The 22,672-nt window shown below is 48.5% G+C and overlaps 2 protein-coding genes across 9 annotated transcripts in view; one reads left to right on the top strand and one right to left on the bottom strand.

Moving 5' to 3' along the window:
- Positions 1 to 200: 200 nt before the first annotated feature.
- LOC140628225 (arylsulfatase L-like) lies at positions 201 to 22,074 on the bottom strand. 7 transcript variants are annotated; one of them, XM_072817370.1, is made up of 11 exons: positions 22,055 to 22,074; positions 17,664 to 17,708; positions 16,324 to 16,473; positions 15,381 to 15,502; positions 13,326 to 13,448; positions 11,109 to 11,532; positions 9,443 to 9,579; positions 7,120 to 7,254; positions 6,214 to 6,376; positions 3,786 to 3,907; positions 201 to 638 (listed from the first exon to the last, which is right to left on the bottom strand). In XM_072817370.1, the coding sequence occupies exons 2-11, from the start codon at positions 17,684 to 17,686 to the stop codon at positions 280 to 282; spliced, it is 1,758 nt and encodes a 585-aa protein (XP_072673471.1). In that variant the 5' UTR covers positions 17,687 to 17,708; positions 22,055 to 22,074; the 3' UTR covers positions 201 to 279. The 7 variants fall into 7 exon arrangements, with proteins under 7 accessions (XP_072673471.1, XP_072673467.1, XP_072673472.1 ...); XM_072817366.1 differs by lacking the exon at positions 22,055 to 22,074 and adding an exon at positions 21,520 to 21,640; XM_072817371.1 differs by lacking the exon at positions 22,055 to 22,074 and adding an exon at positions 21,291 to 21,309.
- The window catches only part of LOC140628224 (arylsulfatase H), a 30,320-nt gene continuing 28,938 nt past the window's right edge, over positions 21,291 to 22,672 (top strand). The window contains exon 1 of one of the 2 annotated variants that reach the window (XM_072817363.1): positions 21,291 to 21,585. The gene's annotated coding sequence lies outside the window, so the exon portion shown is untranslated. Of the gene's footprint in view, positions 21,949 to 22,672 lie in introns of both variants that reach the window. The other variant, XM_072817364.1, reaches the window with a different exon arrangement.

The following is a 22,672-nucleotide window of genomic DNA, read 5'->3' as shown; positions in this document are numbered from 1 at the left end:
GGGTCCCACCAAACAGATGGGGCTGGGGTCCGCTGGTGGAAATGCCCATAGCAGGACGGGCTTTGCTCCCCACTCCCTTGTTGCCGGGCCTGAACGACCCCTCCTGGCTCGTGTTGCCGCGATGAGCGCACGCCCCTGCCTCTTCCTTATACCTCTGCGTTTTGAAGGGCACAACTGTTCCACTCATGGAAATGCACGACTTAACTTCACAGGGGTGTTTAATTTCCACCGGCAACGAAGGGCAGGGGTTGGGGGTGACCCGGCTATCCCGCCGGGCAGTTATCGTGGGTCGCCTTCCCGGTCACACCAGCAGAGGGGGAACTGGCCACAGCACGGCTGCAGCCAGGGCCTCCAGATGTTGCCCAGCGTATCCAGCTGCAGCGGAACTGGGATGAGGGTCCGGCGATGCTCCTCCACGGCCCGAGCCACTGTGTCCATCACGTGATAGAATGAGGGCTCCGTGTCCGGAGTGAGGGCGTGGGCTTCAGAAGGGTCTCTGGACAGGTCGAAGAGCAAAGGCGGGTCGTGATGGGCTACCTGGTCCCCAGAGCAGGGACAGACCCCTCTCCCGTAGCAGGCACCGGCTCCCTCTGGGTGGAACAGTGGGGTCATGTAGTGCACCTTCCACAGTCTTCCTCCTGAGGGAAGGACAAGGATGTCAGGGGGCTCACGTGGAGACATAGAATGTGTTGCTGGAGACAGGCCCATGTGTCCTTGAAGCAAGGAATGGATAAGCAGATAAGCCAATGTGGCCCAGCCCTGCAAGGGGATGGCATTCTGCCATAAAGATAAATGGAGCTCTGACATAAACCTCAAAAACGGTGAGAGAAGCCAGACACACGAGGCCACAGAGTGTGCGATCCCAGTTGTATGAGGCATCCACAACAGGCAAATCCATAGACCCAGAAAGTAAAAGGGTGGATACCAGTGCCTGGGTGGGAGAATGGGGAGTGAGAGCTAAAGGGGACCGGGTCTCTGGAGGAATGGGATGTTCTGGAACTAGGCACAGATGATGTCTGCACAACATGTTGAATGTGCTAAATGCTCCCAAGCTGTACATTTTAAAAGACTGACTCTTACAGTATGTGAATGTTACACACCGAATTTGCGTGCCTCCAAAATTCATATATCGCAGCCCTGACCCCCAACAGGATGGAACCAGGAGGTGGTCGTTGGGAAGTTAACAGGTCAGGAGGACAGAGCCCTCAGGAATGGGATGAGCTCTGACAAGAGTCAGGACAGAGTTTTGCTTCCCTTGTGTCTCTCCACCATGTGGGGACATAGCAAGAAGGTGGCCATCTACCACCCAGCAGATGTCTGTTGTCTGGAAGCCACCAGTCTGTCCCGAGCTAAGACGGAATCACAACTCGGGAAAGCTGTTGGCAAAGGAGTGAGCTCCTCCTGTCATAGGTTGTCCCAGGCAGGATGCTCAGAGGCTTAAAATGGCACCAGTGAGTCTGGGGAAGCCATGTGTGTCACTGGAGGGTAGAGAGGACTCTAGTGGCCCTGCCTCCTCCAGGGGCAGAAAGACCAGGAAGCAGGGACAGATATGGGTCACAGCTGCTCCTGGGATCAGGAGAAGGAGGCCAGGAAGCACGGCCCTAGGCCCCTCCCTAGCAAGTGTGTGCAAGCAGGAGGGCATGCCCCCTCCTTCTTACGCCCTGCCCAAGTCCTGCTTCCTGGGGCTGGTGCCCCTGTGCTTTGGTGTTTACAGACCTGCACCCTGTGATTAACGTCTCTGTCCTCTGTCCACCTCTGAGCACTTAGGGTGACCTAGCAACTCCCAGTTTGCTCACCTGAGTCATGGGCATAGCCTTTGTCATCTACCATTGTCTCCGGGGTGAAATGGAATACCTTCTGTCACCTGCTCAATAAAGGTCACTCACTACTTCCATAATCCAGCAAATGTGTTAAGAACAAAGAGAAGAGAGATAAAGTCTCAGACCAGATAGTGGTAAACATACACAATAAGGAAACGGTGAAGTGCAAAATGCCTGGGGAAAAAATGCAACTGGTCCAGGTGGCAGGAGGTGATGGTGGAGGTAGGTGTGAGTGTGTGGGGTGCATGGGTGTAGGGGGACTCGTTTGGGTCAAGAAAGCCTTGCTGGGAAGGTAATTTTGCATTTGACCATCAAGAATGAGCCAGTCACATGGAGATCCAGTCGCCCTATGAGTGTTCTGAGATGGGGAGGGCCTCGCTCATAGTACAAGGACGAATTTATCCTGATGTGTGTGCAATGGGTGGTCTTGGGATGATTTTCAGCAGGGGGTTAAGTGGATCATGCATGTAGGATGAACAGGAGACCTCTGGAGGCCACTTAGGGGTACCATTGAAGAGGCTTGGGCCGTGGGAATACACTCTATTACCGTTAAAAAAATATAGAAATATTCGCCCAATAACAGAGATGACGGGTCAGTGATGGGGTAGCCACAGTGTAAAAGAACAGATTTGAACACTGGACCCGGTTATCTGTGCTGCTAGGCATGCATGGTTGTAGACTGGGCTGTACAATGGAATGACGGTTTTTAGAAAACCCTCAAAAAGGGAAGGAGATGTGTAATAAGTGATTTTGAAGAACCAAAAATGTAGCAATAAAAGTCATACCAGATTACAATGATATCGAAAAGAATGGATGAAAAGGAGGGACATTCAAAGAAAAAGAAAAAAAAGATGTCTCTTAAATAAGGGAAATCCCAAGAGGTATGCCTTCGCTCTTGATTCACACCGCTGGAGGCTTCTAAGAGGATGGTTTTGAGGAATGGAAAGGTAAGAGATAAATCACAAGGAGAATACGGCTCTTCCCAAACACCAGAGGAAGAAAAGAATCATAAAACCTACGCAATCACAAAGTCACACATCCAATCAATCGTAGGGCAAATCCAAAAGAGAGGAGAAAATATCAGCACGTGGCAAAATAATAGGGAACTAGAAATGAAGAAAAGTCACTCAATTAGGTGAAACTCTGTTATCAGAAGGCAAAGGTAGCGGTGGAAATCAGCTGCGTATAAAATTTAAAAATAACAGTTTTTGAGCAGATGTTAAGAACTGGATTTTCGAAAGAAAAATGACGCCTAAAAACAGAAAACCTCTGGATATGCCAGTTAGCTGAAGATGGAGAACAGATCCATATAAACGTGGAGGCAAATGAAATACAATGAGATTACTTGGGACAGGAGAAACTGTGCTTGATGAAATGAATACTTTTGAAATAAGAAGAATAAGTGGAGGGACATAACATGTTTCAGTTGGGAAAATCTGATATGAAGATAACCAGTCTTCTCCCTGAGTAGAATTTACACATGGGATGCAAAGCCAATTAATTCATATTTCCATAGGATTTTAAATAATCTAGCTGTAAATTAAAAAAAAAATGATTTTACAGTTATTTTAAAAGCCCAGTTGGGCCAAAACAGCCCAGGGAATTTCTAAGTACAAAGATTATTCCGCACGGACGTTGCTGCTTATATCACAAAGTTATGATTATTACAACAAGGAGGTAATGGAGTCATTGAGTTGAGGCGGTTGAGACGGGTGGAAACCAGCGTTGTTAAGGGCAGAGGCTTCGAAGCGGGAGAGGCCGACTGGAGCACTCGTTCGCAGGAAAGCCATATGAAAATCCCATAAGCGCCGGTAATGGGGTGCTAAGGTGATTGGCGGCTTGCGTTAGCAAGGATGTTGCTGATGTCAGGAAAGATCAGTGCCAAGAAACAGAGAAAAGGGCTGGTGTGAAGCAGAGCCACGGGAGCAGAGGCCAAGATGCGACTCAGTCACCCAGAGCACTCACCGTCCCGTTGGCGCCAGCGGGCTGCGTGCAGGAAATTCTCGCAGTAGTGCAGCAGGAACTCGTGGTCAGAGTGTTGCGCTGTCCCCAGCAGCAAGGGCAGCAGGTCCCGGCCATCAGTCACCCTAGACAGGAGCACGGAGACTCACGGATGCTGCAAGTGCGCACACAAGGCACGCGCGAGCCTTAGCGAGCTTGGGGAAGCATTGAAACAACCACTCCCATGACTCGTCTACAGACCTCAGCTTTGGCTAAAAGAGCCCCGAGGATCCGACATGCTCGGCTTGTTGTCACCTGCCCAACCTTATTATGAATGCAAGAAAAAGCTGAGGATTCGGTGAAATGCCTTTTTGGTCTTACACTCTATTGGGCTCTAAGCCATTAAGGGATATGGTGCGTTCTTCATCAACACCGGGTACCATTTCCTTGTCTGCCTCCGAAGCCCCTCCCCAACGCCTGCCTGCCTTGTCTTCCCCCCCCTTTCCAACTTCCTCGTCTTCTTCAGTTTCCAAGATCCAGCTCCAGTCCCATTCAGGATGGGTGGAGGTTTCTTGGGATCCCACTTGCACTTTTCTCCACCCTTCTTAGGAGAAAGCCCAAATCCACCACTTGTGATTTGCAGGGATGGCCCTGAGCATTTTCTGTCCCAGTGACCTGGTCAGTTTTCAGGATCAAAAGTAAATCATCAATACTGAGGATAGATTTTTACAGATGTAAAAGTCTAAAATCTAAAGGGATCTTTAGATCTAAAAAATCTAATCTAATCTTAAAAATCTAATCTAAAAACTCTAATCTAAAAAGGGATCTTTCTCTGTAATTTGACCCATGTTCTTTATCAAGGTAGAGAATTCAGAACCCCAAGTCGACTTTACTTAGAGTTACTAAGTAACTCTAATTTATCATGAAAAATGAAATAAAAGAATCTATCAAGAACATGGATGTGCGTGCATACATGTGTATACATATATATAATTACACCTTCAAATATATGTATTCATATACGCACAAGCACATATATATGCACACACTATATGGCTGTATTTATTTTACCTTCTAGTGCAACAACACATTCGCAATATACATGTCACGTAAATTTGTATTTTTAAAGCAAATGATACATTATAACTTAATTTAAAAATAAGCATCCGGGCAGCCCTGGGTGGCCCAGCGGTTCAGCGCCTGCCTTCAGCCCAGGGTGTGATCCTGGAGACCCAGAATCGAGTCCCGAGTCGGGCTCACTGCATGGAGCCTGCTTCTCCCTCTGCCTGTGTCTCTGTCTCTCTCTCTCTCTGTGTCTCTCATGAATAAATAAATAAAATCTTTAAAATAAATTAAAATAAAAATTAGCATCCAATTAGGGGAAAAATATTAAAAAAACATATGATATTCAGTGCAAGAAAAAACAGAATGTTAAGGTGAAACAGTCAACCTCTCTAGTGATAAAACAGTGAAAATTACAATACACACATATATGTATGTTTGTATACACACATATGAGGAACCTATACAGGAATTTATATTTATTTTAGTTCTATTATGTTTTAAAATAGACATCTCCCTTATGGCTGGTGGTGATCCCCAAGGAACGATTTGACAAAACATATCAAGAGATTTACCTATAAATGGCCATATCCTTTGACTCAGGAATTTACGTTCTAAAGGATTCTTACTAAGGAAGTAATTATGACAGGCAGTAACATGACAAGATAGTGGTTATTTTTGTTGTTGTTGTTTGTTTTTTTACGGCAAGGCTAGTGTCCAACTATAAGGGGATGGTTGAAAGAAAATACCACGAAGGCATTAAATTCTTTATTTATTAATTAAATATTAATTATTAAATATTTATTTAGAGGCACAAGGACCTCTAAATCTCTATATATATTTACATAAATACATATAAACTATGGAAAATCTATCTAAAAGATATATCTAAATCTGCATATCTAGATAGATCTAGATGTAGATCTAGATACATGATATATATCGTAAATTTGTAATTGTATGAGGATCGTTTATCATGTGATTGCGTAATAATTATATGATTGTATACATAATTATCAATTATGACATAATTTTATTTTCTACTCCCCCACCCTAAATTTTCTGTAATTTTTAAGACAAAGGAAAATTGGAATCTATGCAAAATCTCTACCACACTACGTGAAAAGGAGCTTCCTGTGATGAACTGTTACCTTTTTCAATGACCGCCATAATAAAATGCCTCCACTTAAGAATCGGGAGAGGAGAAGTGGATTCGTACGTATAAAATGAAGCAGACAGCTGACCCCTGTCGCTAATAACAGGGAGCCTAGAGTGTTGTCCCAGATACTCATTTCATGGATGTGTCATGCAATACAAGAAGGACAATGACATTTCACAGACATGTTTCTGTGCAAAATTGAGTTGCTAGGGTTCCCTGGGCTGACTGTACCTGTCCTGGGGCACCTCACCGCCCCCCAGCTGGACCACGGTGGGGAAAACATCCATCAGGCTGGTGGGCTCGTGGATGACGCGGCCGGCCTGCAGCACCCCAGGCCACCGGAAGATCCCTGGGACGCGGATTCCACCTTCCCAGCCCCCCATCCCTTTGCCACCTGTGTGTAAACATGAACAGAAAAGAATGTGATTGTCCCATGTTTTTTTTGGCAGCGTGTTTTACGATCTTTGGGCGGGGGGGAGGGTACATCCAAGGATGATGTGTCTGTAGTTGATAGGATTCCAGTTTGAATATGATGTGGCTGCCGTGGTACCCACTCTGCTTGGATGCATTGCCTAATTCCTGAGTCCATCACTTGATGGAGGGATAATCAAAATGTGGTGCATCCATACAACGGAAGGTTATTCAACCATGAAAAGGAATGAAGCAGTGACACTTGTAAAAATGTGGATGAACCTGGAAAACGGTGAAGGAAGCCGGTAGCCAAGGACCGCATATACTGCATGGCTCCATTTACATGACATGGTTACGATGGGGAAACACACTGAGACTGAAATAAGTTGGTGCTTGCCCGGGGCTGGGCGAAGGAGGAACCGGGGAATGATTGCAAATGGGTACTGAGTCTCTTTTTGAGTAGGTGACCATGTTCTGCAATTCAGCGGTGGGGACGGTTGCACAATTCCGTGAATATACCAAAACCCATGGCATTGTGCAAAAGGAAAAACACACACACACACACACACAACTGATTTGACCATGACAAATTGTCATTTCCACCCTGAATTGCAAAGCAAAGTCGCTGGTGATTCTCTTGAGGTGGGTGGCCCCATTCCATGGGAAGGGTTGGGAACTGTAGGATGGGGATAAAGACCATACACAAGGATCTGGTCATCTCTCTACCTTTGTAGATTCCATTCCAGCCGCCATATTGCTCCTTTCCGAGTTGGGCCTCTAAAGATCCCCCGTGATCCGACGTAAAATAAACAAGCGTGCTGTTGGTCAACCCTTCCATATCCAAAGTATCAAGGATCTGCCCTGCAGAGGATACATGCATTTGAGCCGGTCAAAATGGAAGAGGGTCTGAAACCAAAGTATTCAGCGTGTGCTTCAGCATTCTGGATCTTTCCGTGAGAAGGAGGCTTTAGCGTTAACATCTAATGGGGGTGAGCAGCAGTAGAATCATGCTGACCCAAGATTCATATATGCCCTTAGATACACCCCATCCTGTTTCCAAAAAGTTTAAGGCAAGCTGTAGGGCATACACTACATAGGACAACATAGCAAAGTCTTAAAAAGGAGGTAGAAGAAGATTATAGAGTCAATCATACTTCAATTTAAAAAAAAGGAAAGGGGGAGAAAAAAAAAAGAAGGAGATGGAGGGGCTCTAGGAAGAAGGCTGACAATGGCATTGGCGACATGTGTCCATTGATGAAGAATAGTTTACACCTCTGGCTCCAGGTGTCTTATAGTCACCTCAAAGGGAAAGCTTATGGTTGATGCAATTTGCCATGTCCATGAGATTTTTTTTTTTTTAACTGGACGAGAAGAATCATATTATTTTATTTCTAACAATGGGCCAGGCTTTTAATCTGCCCCGTCATGAGGACCGGACACCGTGAAAGTTGAGTATGGTCTCAAATAGATCCTGTTTTTGGATAGCTTTTCCTGTCACCTAATCTGTGCCGTTAGATCTAAACAGCATGTCTTTGGGGTTCCGGTCTTGCTTTTTGATACGGTCTGATGATCCTGCATTTTATTGGTTCGACTGAGCGCAATTAAGACAATTAATTGTCCATTCACTTAACTTTAAATTAACCGTGTCATTATTTTTGCTCTTTCTTGGTCTCATCCACGGTTCAGCCATTTCTTTGTTTTCAGGTGCTTTGTTCTGGACACAGATTTGTGAATTTGCGGTTCTACTAAATCCCCCTCCTTAAATTAATAATATTTTTATTATTTATTTATTTATTTATTTATTTATTTATTTATTATAATCTTTTTAGAACAGCTTTGGGTTTTACGGGTAAGCCGAGTCTTCGTGTCATCAGTGAGCCAATAGTGACACATTACTATTAACCAAAGTCTAGTTTCTGTGGTAGTTCACTCTTGGTGTTGTACATTTTAAGGGTTTTGACCAATGCATAATGCTATGCATCCAGCATTATAGTATCAGACAAAATAGATTCTCTGTCCTAAAAATCCCTTCTCCTTCACCTACCTGCACCAGGACAACGGTTTTCATTTAAAAAATGATCATACTGTGGCTTGAGTTTGAAACTGGAACACAGAGGCACAGAAGCCATAGAGAAGATTCTTGAAATACGGCTTCAGAGTTCCTTATCTTGAGGGACTTAAGGTTTTTTTTTGTTTGTTTGTTTTGTTTTTTTAACTCTGTACTGGAGAATTTCAGACTTTATCATCCAGTACGTGTTCTATTACCTACATCCTCACCTATATTCACAGAAAAAGTGTTTCCCTCAACTTGCGTCATGGTGAATTGTGTTTTAAACGCTTAATATTTGGTATCACGTAAAACAGCCTGTATTTTCCAGCGATTCTTAATCTCTTCCACACCAGGACCATAGTGCAGTACTGAGTGAGTTTGTCCTGAAGCCCCACTAGGGATGTGATGTGACATTGCTCTTTGCCTACGTGTCTCCCAACGTCCAGCATTTCCCCCAACAATTCACTCAAATAATGCATTTTCCTCCAAGGTGACGTTTTCAACAGATTTTTAAAAGTATGTTTTCTCCTGAAATCTCTGATTCCCATGCTGCTGTAGCTCCTGGCCCTCTCTGTCTGCCACTACATCAACTCAGGGGCACCCAAGTCCTTGGGTGAGACTCAGAAAAATGGCTGTGTCCATATCCATGTACCATTGAAGAAATGTGTGCTGTCTGTCGTGCCAGATACGATTCCAAGCCCAGGGGATGCAGGAGGAAAACAGAGCAAGACCATCCTACCCATGGGGATTTTAATCTATGTTCTCTTGGGAGAGAATCGAAAATCACCCCACCTAAGACAGTGATGAGCAGAAACAAAGCAAACACAGTGAGGAAAAGGCTATAATCGCGTACACCCTTCACGTTTGAGGAGATGGCACTACTCACACTGCCTCTCCCAGCTGTCGCCTGGATTAATGTCATCTCATCCCGCATGTCCTTTCCTCCTGCTGTTCCGGGAGGAGCACCAGTTCCGTTTTCACCGGGGAAAAGGCACTTACCCACCATCCAGTCCATCTCTTCCGTGTTATCCCCGTACAGCCCGTGCGCGCTCTTCCCGCGGAACTTCTCGGTAGTGATCAGAGGGGTGTGCACGTGTAGAAAGGAGACAAAGAGGAGGAAAGGTCTGTGCTTGTTTCTGAAAATAAATAACAGCGACTGGAGCCACTTTTACATAAAGCAGAGATTCGGGTCCCGGGGATGCAAAATACAGACGGAGATGATCACGTCCAAACGAGTGTATCTGCTACTCTTTAATGGGATGACTTGACCCTTCTATAAAGCCTGTTGCAAAATTTGCACTGATATTGTGCATTCTTTCCCTGAATTTATCAACTTATAACCCTACATACTTCTGGCAAGCGAAGGTAAGACAGAAGAAGGCCAGGCAACTGTCTGATCTGACAATTATTCCATTCAATTATTTCGGGATATGTTCCCGTCCCGAACATTAGCGTGTAGAACAAAATGACATTGCGTATATGGTTTTCTGTTTAATTGCTCTCAAGCAACAAAGTTTAGGCTCTGACATGATTGTTGAAAAACACACTTTTAAAATGATGATTATTAGGTTATTGATTTCCGTTTGACCGTCCCCCCACCGAGGCGATGCCTCACCTGTCCCTCTCTCCATCTGATCTCTATGACCCACTGTGTGTCATTAAAGTACAGAAACAAAAGCGAACGTCTTAGACTTACTTGGGGCACCTCAGGCTCACCTGCTGCCGTTTGCAAGCTACGGTTGACCCTTGAACAACACAGGTTCATTGTGTTGCAGATCCACTTATATGTGGGTTTTTTTTAAAGATATAAATACAGTACAGTACTATAAATGTATTTTCCTTATGATTTCCTTAATAACATTTTCTTTTCTCTAGCTCACTTTATTGTAAGAACTCATACAACCTATGGGTTGACCGACTACTTATGTTCTCAGTAAGACTTCCAGTCAACAATAGGCTATTAACAGTTAAGTTTTGGGGGAGTCAAAGGTATATGTGATTTTCAACAACACATGGTGTCAGCTTTTGATACCCCAGGGACCCCATGTTGCTCAAGGGTCAACTGTAATTATCAGCATCATTTCTGACCCATGTTAGGCAATTCCATGAGAAGAACGTTCTGGAACATGATCGCAACCTCATCACCACCAGGTGAATTGGGTTTCCACGGTGTCCCCCACTTTACTGGGACACACTTGGGGAGCATGGAACTGACCCTGGTGTAGCTTTTTACCAGGCCCCTCTTGGCTCTGACATACTGAGTCCCTTTGTGATTCAAATTTACATTTAGGGTCAAGTTAGCAACAGTTCTGATGATAGAGCTTTAAAAATATTTAGAATTTGTTGTAAATCTTCAGTGATTCAGTTTGTTTTGTTAGTTAAATATGGCCTGAGGTGATCAGTCAGTGCTTACATAAGAGGACTGGCTCCAAGTAGGAGGGGCCAGCAGCAAGTTTCAACTGACCTGTCACTTGTTTCAATGGGCGCGATCAAGCTGGACTCAACTGAACAACATCTCTGGCCCAATTTACCAAAAATATCTTTCTGGGCCAGGGCGATTTCCCCATTCATATCTCCATTACAGAAAGGAACTCAAAAGATTTTTTCAAATGCATTTTGAGCATGGACCAGAGCGCTAGGATGGAGCTGACTCTTTGATGCTCACCTTTGGACAAAGGAGGAGACCTCTTTGAGAATAAGAGATGTCGTCCTTTGAAAGTGCATGGGCTGCTCAGTGATGGTGTGGTTTCTCATCAGAAAGCAGTCTGCGTGAACAATCAGGACACCTATAGAATATGAGGTCACGAAGAGCAAGGTGGCAGCTATGGTTGACCAGACGACCGGAGTCCACGAGCCTGACGTCAGGTGGGTGAGTTTCCCAGCAGTGAGCGTGAGGGCAGCGAAGGCCATGATTTGGAAGCAGACATTGAGTTTGTGCTCCATGCCAGCACGCTTCTCTGACAGCTCCCAGTGGATGCAATCTCCCATCATGGAAAAGGGCATTCCGTAGAAATGGTCGAATCCATGGTTGAGTGGGTGGTGGCAGTGATCATTGGAAGATTCACAGTTGAGGCCCAGATGCCATTTTCCTGAAAGGCAAAAAGTACACCCGCATGACAACTAGTTGATCGCTGGCTGGTAGGTATTGTGTGCTTGCTGCATTCCAGGTGCTCTGCTGGGTTCAGGAATAGGGCAGGGAAGTTGAGGTGCACGGGTAGAGTTCCATCACAACCTGGCTTCACTGTTACAGGGGAATGAGGACCCTGCGTGGCGACGTTACACGATACATGGTTTCCTGAGCTGCTGAAACAAATTTCCAAAAACGCGGTTGCTTAAAATAATAGCAATTCATGCTCACCCAGTTCTAAGGCCACGAGTCCAGAATCAAGCTGTGACAGGGCCATGTTCCCCCTGTAGGTTCCTGGGAAGGATCCTTCCTGCCTCTTCTAGCTTCTGGGGACTCATGCATTCCTTGACTTGCGGTCATATCCCTCCCATCTCTGCCTCTGTGGCGACACGAACTTCTCCTCCTCCGTGTCAAATATCCCTCTACATCGCTCTTAACAGGACCCTTGCCCTCACATATAAGGTCCACCTGGGTAATCCAGGATAATCTCCACATCTCAGGATCCTTGAATTAGTCCCATTAGCAAAGACCCCTTTTCCATATAAGTTAATATTTTTTTTTTTTAGCTTCCAGAAAGTAGGACACGATATCTTTGGTGACCATGATTCAGTCTACTGTACCTGAATTTGCAAAGGTCTGTGACTGAGCAATAAGGAAGGCACGGAGCGGTCTGATTGCTCTAGAAAACTCAATCTGCTATAATCAGTGGGTGTAAAAGATTTCCCAACTTTGGAATTATCTTTCTTTCCCTGTATTTGTTAAACCACTGTAATGGTGGTCAGAGTCATGGTAGGCCATAGGTTCTACATGGCACAGGTTTCAAGTACAATCAATGGCACATGCTTCTCTATGGTCACTCCTAGAGTGTTGATAGAGACCTATGTGCCTTCCCACCACCCCAAATGGCATCTCTCATCCAGAAAGCCTCATGCAATTTTCCAATTTTCCAAGGAACGTTCCACAAAAATAGATTTCTCTCTTGAAAAATGATAATAAGCCTATTGCATTTGATATTCAGTGTATCAGCTAGTGTTGCTCTTCATGATCAATAGATGGCACTGTTAATAAAAAATTATTACTATAACATGATAATGGTAGTGACAGCTTGGGCCCCTATCAAGAAACGATTATCCTTCATCGTACTTCATTCTATATATGACATGGTTTGTTGACATCTAGAAACATAAGTATGCTATTTATGGAAGCAGAGAGGGAAGTAATTAAGCCTTGCAGTCGCATTTTTGTGCAGAATTCAGGGAAAACAGCATTATGGAAGTTGATGGTAATTTGGTGACTTTAGGAAAAAAATTTCCTTTTTTTAAAAAAATCAAGGTGCATCAACAAATACCAAGAAATGCCAGGTGTTTCATTAAGCTGATATTTCTTGAGCAACTACTTTGCAGTAAGCACTCTTTTTTTTTTTTTTTTAAAGATTTAATTTATTTATTCATGATAGACACAGAGAAAGAGAGAGAGAGGCAGAGGGAGAAGCAGGCTCCATGCAGGGAGCCCGACCAGGACTCAATCCCGGGTCTCCAGGATCACTCCCTGGGCCGAAGGCAGGCGCTAAACCGCTGAGCCACCCGGGCTGCCCCCAACACTAAGCACTCTTTGTAGTGAGGTCATCCCTGCATTCATGGAGCTTTCTGTCTGGAGGACAATCCCACTGCCTCAAAACCACTGCCTTTCCAACCTTTTTGGTTGAATATACTCTCCATAGAAAAGAAAGGTGCTTAATACTAAAAATGTACATACCTATTAGTCCAGTGGCGTATCCTCTGTCTTTTAATATTTTTGCAAAAGTTGTCTCATTGGTCGGAAGCCCTCCAGATACTCCGGTCCATTGAAGAACACGATAACCATTACTGGAAACCATACCTTTGGGGAACCATTTTCAAAGAAACGTTACCATCGCACATTGACAGATTCTATCATTATTATTAATTGACAGATTTTATCACTATTATTAATTTTTCACTTAAAATATGTGGTGAAAAAATTTTTTTTAATTTTTATTTATTTATGATAGTCACACAGAGAGAGAAAGAGAGAGAGGCAGAGACATAGGCAGAGGGAGAAGCAGGCTCCATGCACCGGGAACCCGATGTGGGATTCGATCCCGGGTCTCCAGGATCGTGCCCTGGGCCAAAGGCAGGCGCTAAACCACTGCACCACCCAGGGATCCCCTGTGGTGAAAAATTAGTTGAAAACTTAGCAAGAAGGCTTAGTGTCCTTTTACGTGAAGGTTATAAACACAAAGAGACTTAAGTAAAAAAAGGAAAAAGACTTAAAAATGGTTTTATCATTTCACCAAAGTCTTTATATAATGCAGGGATTCTCAAACTCACCTGTACTTTGGAATCATTTGGGAAGCTCCAAAATATTCTGAAACCTGGTTGTCAATCCATAAAGTTTTATTTTATATTTTATTTTATTTATTTTAATATTTTATTTATTTATTTATTTATTTATGTATTTATTTATTTATTTATTTTAGGGAAAGAGACAGAGGGAGTGAGCAGGGAGAGGAAGAGAATCTCAAGCAGACTCCAGGCTGAATGTGGAGCCTAATGTGGGGCTGAGGCTCATGACCCTGAAATCATGACCTGAGCCAAAACCACGAGTTGGATGCTTAGGCAACTGAGCCATCCATCTGCTTCCGCTCCCCACTAGAGACTGTGGTTTTAGTTGGTTTGGGGGTGGAAGTGCAGATTTGGAACGGTTGCAGGATACCGCAGACAATTCGTATGTGCTAACAAAGTAGGACGCCGCGGATAAAAATCACACGGACTCTGATATATCCAGGGCATCTACTCCAGTGTTTAAAAAAAGGTAAATTAAGCATTTTTCTAAAGTTCTGCAATATGCAGTGGAAAACCACCGATTCGGAAGATGCTCTGTGCCTCCTAGATCATTTTGATAAATGCAGCTCCGTCTTGCTAGAGATCTACCTGGTTCCAAGAGTGAATCTACCTCATCAATCATTATTTAGGAAGTTGGAGAATTCTTTCTGAGATTTTTCTAAACCTTTGAGCATGCGTCTGGTTCAGGGGAAGACTAGTGAGACATACATGGTTCTTGGCCATAACAAAGACAGCCGGCGTGTTTCTGCTTACGTTGGGTGGGACTCCTTCTTCCCTGGGGCATGACAGGGTGCCAGGGACCCACACATGTGAGGGTCTAGAGTCCGTTTGATGTGTCCCACAGCCAATTGGTCTCTAGTTTAGTTTTTCAAACACAAGTCCACTAGTTGAGGAGTTTCTGTGAAGGTCTTTCAAGATATGGTTAACAATTGCAATCAGTTGGCTTTAACCAAAGGAGATAGCCCTTGATGTGGAGGTTTCTTATCTTTAGGGTCAAAGAGCAGAAGCACTCTAAGGACATCACACAGACTTTTTGAACTTTTCGTCTACTTCCTGCTCAATCCCCCTGCCTGTGTGACCTCACTATCTGTGGGGCTCTATGGCTCTTACTGACCTAATCTGATGGTAAAAACATGGAGGGATTAGATTATTGTCTACCCACAGGGAGAATAATCTCCCCCACCCTTTAATTCCTCTAATACCGGGAGCTTTTTTTTTTTTTTTTTTTTTTAATTTATGATAGTCACAGAGAGAGAGAGAGAGGCAGAGACACAGGCAGAGGGAGAAGCAGGCTCCATGCACCAGGAGCCCGACGTGGGATTCGATCCCGGGTCTCCAGGATCGCGCCCTGGGCCAAAGGCAGGCGCCAAACCGCTGCGCCACCCAGGGATCCCACCGGGAGCTTTTTCTTCTCCAGAACCATGGTTGGACATGAGGGAGGACAAACCTGATCTCAGAGGGTATCTGCCCGTTAGGAAGGCAGCCCTGCTTGGGGTGCACACTGAAGCAGCCGCGATGTGCTGGGTGAGCATCACCCCGTCCTCTGCGAGGCGGTCAATATTTGGAGTCCTGCAGAGGGAAACAGGAACAGTTTTATTCCTTAACAAACAAACTCAACAGGCTTTTCCACAGGCACACCTACATAGTCAATAGAAAACCAGGCCATCATCATGTAACACATCAAGGTGTTCTTGGGAATGACCAAAAGGCAAGATCTTCAAATGTCATCCAAACCATCAAAGAAACAGAAACTCAATTTGATATTGTTTGCTAAGTTTTTGCAACTCGTACTGAGATGGGCATTAGGGGAAACTCAGAATTGAGAGTCTGCAGGGCCCTTTCACGTGGGATTCACAGTTTTGATTGGGAAATTTGACCTCCTGGCACCAACATATGGTAGTTGGTACGGGAGGGTGGGATTCAGATGTAGCTTCGTGCTGTGGCCTGAGCCGGGCCCTCGAGGGTAATGGGAATGTGACTAAGGCGATGCAGTGAGCTCATTCTCAGAGAGATGGACCAGCACTGACAGATAAGCATGTCGTGGTGGTGACATGGATTCGGCTGTCTGAAGCAGAGCTTTTCAGCAGGAAGCGCTGAAGTCATGTATAAGCTCGGGCCTTTGCCTCAGATGCAACACAAATGTTTTTTCAAACACTGTCTATCACAGGCCGTGCTGATGGAAACCATGTCTCAAAGTGAAGTGATGAGTCACAGGCAGGATGAATTCGAGCTGGGGTTAGTGCTGGGGTGGGAAGAAGGAAGGGTGAGAGGGTGATCAAGGAAACATGCACAGAACCCTGTCGAAGTCTGGATCGCACGTATGAAGAGCGAGATCCATTGTCACTGGTGCCTTCGTCGGGATGCCCGATGAGCGATTCTCGGATCCTTGCCTGATGCTGTTGTTGCCATAGCAGCCGATATCGCCGATGCCAAAATCGTCCGCCATCAGAAGAAGGATGTTTGGACGCGAACCGGATAAATCCCTGCAAGCCGAGGGCCTCGCACCCAGAAGCACACCGACCATCACAGCCAGCCAGCTCCTGAAAGACAAGGTGCCGATGAACGCCTCACCCTGCTTCCCATTTCATTTACGTGACTTCTGTAAATGGGATTTTTTTAGGGGTGTCACCATTTTAGGGGACTTTGATATTAGCATCCCACTGCAGAAGAGTTTGAGTCCATTCTTAGGCATTTAATTTTTTTTTTAGCTGAAGACAATTCATGCTCTTGATGGTTTTATTTCCACTGTAAATTTTTTTTGAAGCCCTGTTGTTAGATCATCATACCCATGATTAAGAAAAAGCCCTAATTTGGTTTCTTATTATGCATGGATCAGGTCCAAGGAACGTCTATAGCTCCTTCCCCTTTGCCTCTTGTTTATTTTTCCTTAAATAAGTGAACGGTGCTGAACTGGGTTATCTTTGGCACTTTGTGGGAGTGGACCTACTGACCAGAGTAAGGCAGAGGGGAAAAGTCAGGGCAAGGGTTTACCGATACCATCTGGTGATTCTTTTTTTAAAAAAAATTATTAAAGATTTTATTTATTTATTCATGACAGACACACAGAGAGAGGCAGAGATATAGGAGAGGGAGAAGCAGGCTCCCTGCGGGACTCGATCCCAGGACCGTGAGTAACGTCCTGAGCCAAAGGCATATGCTCAAACCACTGAGACACCCAGGTGCCCTCCACCTGGTGATTCTGAGTCCATTCAAAGTCTCCGTATAGTCCAGCACGAATGTGACCGACCTTTTTCGCTCACTGATACCTGATGGGAAGTGGGTCTGTTGGGGTGATGGAGGTTCCAGCCCAGGGTAGAGACTCCCTCGTGCTGGCATATCAGAAGGAAGAATTGCCACAAAGGCTGGTGGCTGTTTCACCTTCATCACTCCCATAACTGTGGCGTCCGTGGAGCCACTTTGGCCACGTCCACACAGAGCAGGACAAGAGTGTTCCAATCCCCAGTGCCATGAAATACAGATGGGATCTGAGTCTCTGAAGAAGATTGGCCATATGGGCTCCATGGAAAACATGAAAAGATTCCTTCAGAAGCTCCCGGATGCGGGGAGTGTGAGTCACTGATATGAATCCTGAGTCCCAGGACCAGTCCCCCCGATGCACAATCAGCGCTAGGTGAGCAAGCCTACTGTGTCGACGCATCCTGGCAAAGGGACGTACAGAAATGTAGAAGCAGAAACAGAAGATTAACGATCACCCGTAATCCCGTCTTACCAGGAATGCTCCAGATGCAGCATATTGTCTTCTGCCTTTTATTCCCTGTAGGAAATAAAGAGGTGTATTATAACAAAGGCAGCAGATTTGCACCAATTCCATATGTAAAATAGTAAGTACGGAGCAAAAGGGCGACTTTCTCTCTGATGCTCTCAATAAAACCTTAAAACAATGACTGAAAACTCATGAAAAGAATGATCTTCCTTATCGGAGAGACTTAAGATGCTGAATGCTGCGTAAAGAATATAGGACGCGTGTCTATTGAGGGCCAGGTGGTAAGCATTTAAAATATTTGGGGGGGATCCCTGGGTGGTGCAGCGGTTTGGCGCCTGCCTTTGGCCCAGGGCACGATCCTGGAGACCCGGGATCGAATCCCACATCAGGATCCCGGTGCATGGAGCCTGCTTCTCCCTCTGCCTGTGTCTCTGCCTCTCTCTCTCTCTCTCTCTATCATAAGTAAATAAAAATTAAAAAAAAAATTAAAAATATTTGGGGCTTTCCTGCCCCGATGGTCCATTCTGTGGCTGTAACACGGCAGCTGTCATGGACAATACACACGTGACTGGGGTTGCTGGCTTCCGCTGCAACATTATTTGCAAATCAGGTGATGTTTGCCCCCGTGAACCGCAGATTTGTGAACTTTGATATCGAATGTAGAAAGGAGAGAAAATGCAAAATTAAGTGATAAGATTATTGACTTGAAATAATCTCCAATATCCATCTTTTAAAAAAAATTGTCATACATGCATAGAACGAAATGTACCGTCTTAGCCATCGTTAAGCACGGAGCTCAGGGGCCTTGAGCATATTCACACAGTTGTACAACCATCGCCACCACCCACGTCCAGAAATTTCTCATCCATCCAGAGTGAAACTCTGTCCCCATTAAATATGAATTCTTCGTCGAATTCCCCAGCTCCTGGCTCAGACATGAAGGGAAAGCCAAGTTGGGGTTCTGTGGGTCAGGGACCTTGACCTGGCATGGCCTTTGCAGTGACCTGAAGTCCTACTCATGAGTTATTTGAAGAGATCTTGGCTTCCATAGTTGGGGGGCTTCTGAGCCCAGAGGGCACCCAGCCCTCCTATGAGTGCCACCCCCCACCCCGAGGAGGGCCAGATGGGCTCCTCGTCCTTCCAATCCAGCCTGACCTTTCCGTGCCCTTCATGTTCTGTGAACATCAGTCCTTGGCCACAAGGTGGTAGGGGTTTTTCCCAAGCTCCTTGGCCATCTCAGGTGATTTCTCACACCGTTGCACACTTGTTTCACCTCAGCAGAAGGGCAGGGTAATGAGCCTGTGGTCAACCAGATGCCCGTAATGCGCGGAGAGGACAGGGCCAAGCATGTGTAGAGAAAGACCCCACGGAATAAGTTCATTTGTGGGCTGTACGTGGACACCGCACGTAGGGTGGTAGGGAAGTTTTCAGATGCGATAAAGGCTGACGGGTTCCATCACCGGGCAAAGTCTAGCACCAAACCATGGCTGTTGATTTGCTTTATTCATTTCCAGGAAGGATTTTAGTGAGGTGTGAGCCACCCAGCTCCATGGACTTTTTTTGTTGTTGTTTTCCCTTCTGGAGGATGTATGGTGTCTTGTGATTATACCTATGTGCTGTTCCTATCATCCAAGACGTTCAGTTTACATCGGGGCTCACTGTTGGTGGTGTCCATTCTGTGGGTTTGGACAAACGTATAATGACATGGATCCACCATTGCAGCATCCTACAGAGTGGTTTCACTGCCCTAAAATCCCCTGTGCTGCACCTATTCATCCCTCCCTGCACCAACCCCGGGCAACCACTGAGATCTCCCACTGATGTTTCTGCAAAATCCCTTCTAGAGGATTGCCAGAGACTGCCTCCGAGGATGGGGGGGCGGGGCGAGGGGGGGGCAGGGGGAGGGTGCCCTGTAGGGGGGAGGGGGCCCTGTAGGGCGGAGGAGGGGGATGGAGGAGGGGGATGGGGGAGGGTCCCCAGCAGGGCGGGGTGAGCGGGTGCCTTGCAGGGGAGTTGGGGGGGCCGGGGGTGCAGGGGGAGGGTGCCCTATAGGGCGGAGGGGGGGACAGGGGGAGGGTGCCCTGTAGGGTGGAGGGGGGGGACGGGGGGAGGGTCCCTAGCAGGGTGGGGGGAGCGGGTGCCTTGCAGGGGGGGTGGGGGGTGCCCATAGGGCAGGGGGGCGGGGGAGGGTGCCCTGCAGGGCGAGGGGGCACAGGGGTAGGGTACCCTGCAGGGTGGGGAAGACGGGGGAGGGTGCCCTACAGGGCGAGGTGGGGAGGGAGGGTGCCCTGCAGAGCGGAGGGGGGCTAGGGGAGAGTCCCGTGCGGGGCGGGGGTAGGGTGCCCTGCAGTGGGGGGGGGGCAGGGGGGAGGGTGCCCTGGGGGGGGGGCGGCGGGGGAGGGTGTCCTGCAGGGTCGGGTGGGGGGACGCGGGAAGGGTGCTCTGCAGGGTGGGGGGGGTGGGGAGGGTACCCTGTAGGGTGGGGGGGGTGGGGAGGGTACCCTGTAGGGTGGGGAGTGTTGGGGGTGCCGTGCAGGGTGGGGGGGCGGGGTGGGGGGGCCGTGCAGGGTGGGGGGACGGGGTGAGGGTGCCCTGCGGGTTGGGGGCGGCTGGGGGGGGTGTCCTGCAGAGCGACGGGGGGCGGGGCGGTGCCCCAGCGTGGGGAGTGCTAGGGGGTGCCCTGCAGGGTGGGGGGGGCAGGGGGGAGGGCGCCCTGTAGGGCAAGAGGGGGCGGGGGAAGGGTGCCCTGCAGGGTGGGGTGGTGGGGACGGGGGAAGGGTGCTCTGCAGGGTGGGGGGCGGTGGGGAGGGTACCCTGCAGGTTGGGGCGGCTGGGGGGGTGCCCTGGGGGGAGGCGGGGGGGGGAGGGCGCCCTGCGGGCAAGAGGGGGCGGGGGAAGGGTGCCCTGCAGGGTGGGGTGGGAGGGATGGGGGAAGGGTGCCCTGCAGGGTGGGGTGGTGCGGATGGGGGAAGGGTGTTCTGCAGGGTGGGGGGGCGGTGGTGAGGTAACCCTGCAGGTTGGGGCGGCTGGGGGGGTGCCCTGCAGTGCGGGGGGGGGTGCCTTCTAGGTCGGGGGGGGGGTAATGGGGACGGTGGGGGTGGAGGGTGCCCTGCAGGGCGGGGAGGTCTGGGGGGGTGCCCTGCGGGGTGGGGTGGGGGGGACGGGGGAAGGGTGCTCTGCAGGGTGGGGGGCGGTGGGAGGGTACCCTGCAGGTTGGGGCGGCTGGGGGGGTGCCCTGCAGGGCGGGTGTGGGTGCTGCTCCGGACAGCTGCGCAGCATCCCGGCGCTCGGGCCCCGCGGGGAGGGCGTCTTACCTGAGGGGCTGCGCTCCGGGAGCGAGGCGGGGGCGGGCGCTGGGCGCTGGGGCGCTGGGGCGCTGGGGGTGGGGGGTGGGCGCCGGCCCCGCGGGGAGCGGAGGCTGCGAGTCCGGGGCCTGCGGGCCGCTGCACGCATGTGCGCAGCGGACTCGGGCCTCAGAGCGCAGGCAAGGAGCTGGCGGGAAGCAAGTTCGGTTGCGCAGGGAGCGGCGCCCCCCCCCCCCCCCCCGCCCACCCGCCCCGTCCCGCCCCCGCCCTGCAGGGCACAGTGGCCGGGTCGCACCGGGGACCCGCTGTTCTTCCGCAGGAGCCTTACCGCAGCGGGGCGGCCCCTCGGGCTGAGCACAGTGACTCATTCATTCCCCCTCCGGACTGTGTTAACCCCCGGGGGAGCTCGCCTGCTGCGCTCCCTTCCAGACAGGGGAAGCCCCGGCCTTGACGAATGCCTCTAGAGCAGGCCTGGCATTTTGTGGCTCCCCCTCCCCCTGCCCCTGCCCCTGCCCCTGCCCCAGCCCCCGCATCTGCCTCAGAAATGACCAGATTACCAAAAGAAGAGGAAAAGAGCCGAGGACAGCTGTGCTCACAGCACCGAGCATCATCACCGCCGGCAGGTTTGCACCTCCCTAACCCTTCCACCGTGCCCGTGAGCTCCTTCCACGCCCAAAGCCCATTCCTATTTGTGTGTTTTCTATTCACTGGCAGCCACCTGTCTTCCTTCCTCCGGTGGGGGGCAGGATGCAGATTCCAGGCATACGTGATCCCTTTCAAAGGCTTCTCTGGATGAGAGCTCTCTGCACACTTCCCGAGGGGGAATCACATGCAAACGCCCGAACTTGTAGCCCCCCTCGTGCATTTTTGCTCTCTGTGAGCTCGGGGGAGGCCTGATGTGAGGCTCACGCGTGGCCCATAACCATCTTATGACTTTGCGGCTTCAAGAATCCGTCATGAATTGAACAAATCATAGCAAAAAGGAGGTGAGCGCCTTTCCGAAGGAGCAGCTGGTGCTTGTGGTGAGGCCGGTGAATGATGCTGGGGGGTAAGGCACTAACGGGTACACTGAGGCTCTGGGCCCAGACTTACAGCGACCGGGAGCCTCTGGATCCTCTTGGTAGCTGAGAAATCCCAGGAACAAGCCCTTGGAGACTTTTCACTGTACGTACCCCACACGTAGCACCTCTTGAGACACCTGTTTTTCTGCTGCCCTGAAATGGGATCATTGTGCGTTTTGGTTTTGAGTCATTTGTGGCTCTAAGATGACATGTAACGCTGTGTCTATGTGGCTGGCATCACTTCCTGCCAGGATGGGCTCTAATTCGCACCACACCCCCTCCCCATCCAGCTTCTACTGTATTTGCTTTTGTGCGTCCCGGCGGGTGGCCGTGGAGTCTCCAGCAGCAGCCCAGACATCACAGGGAGATGGTAGATTGGCCTTAGAAGCAAACCAGGCTCCCTGGGGAGCAGGTCTGTTTGCAGAGATTGCATAATAGGATGACGGCTTCCAGGATTCCAGGATTAGAGTATCCTTGAGGTGTGACCTCCTTGCAAGGCTGGCTCCTTGCTTCTATCTCCAGAAATGATGGAGCTCTGGCTGAAGCTGTGTGCTTGGCCGATGACATGCCTGCCTTTTTCGTGGTATTTCTCACCTCAACACACGTGTCTCCATGTCGTTGCACACATATCCCCATTTCAGACACATGA

Source organism: Canis lupus, chromosome X (genome assembly GCF_048164855.1).
Source record: "Canis lupus baileyi chromosome X, mCanLup2.hap1, whole genome shotgun sequence".
Lineage (NCBI taxonomy): Eukaryota > Metazoa > Chordata > Mammalia > Carnivora > Canidae > Canis > Canis lupus.
This window is presented reverse-complemented; position numbering and strand designations above follow the sequence as displayed.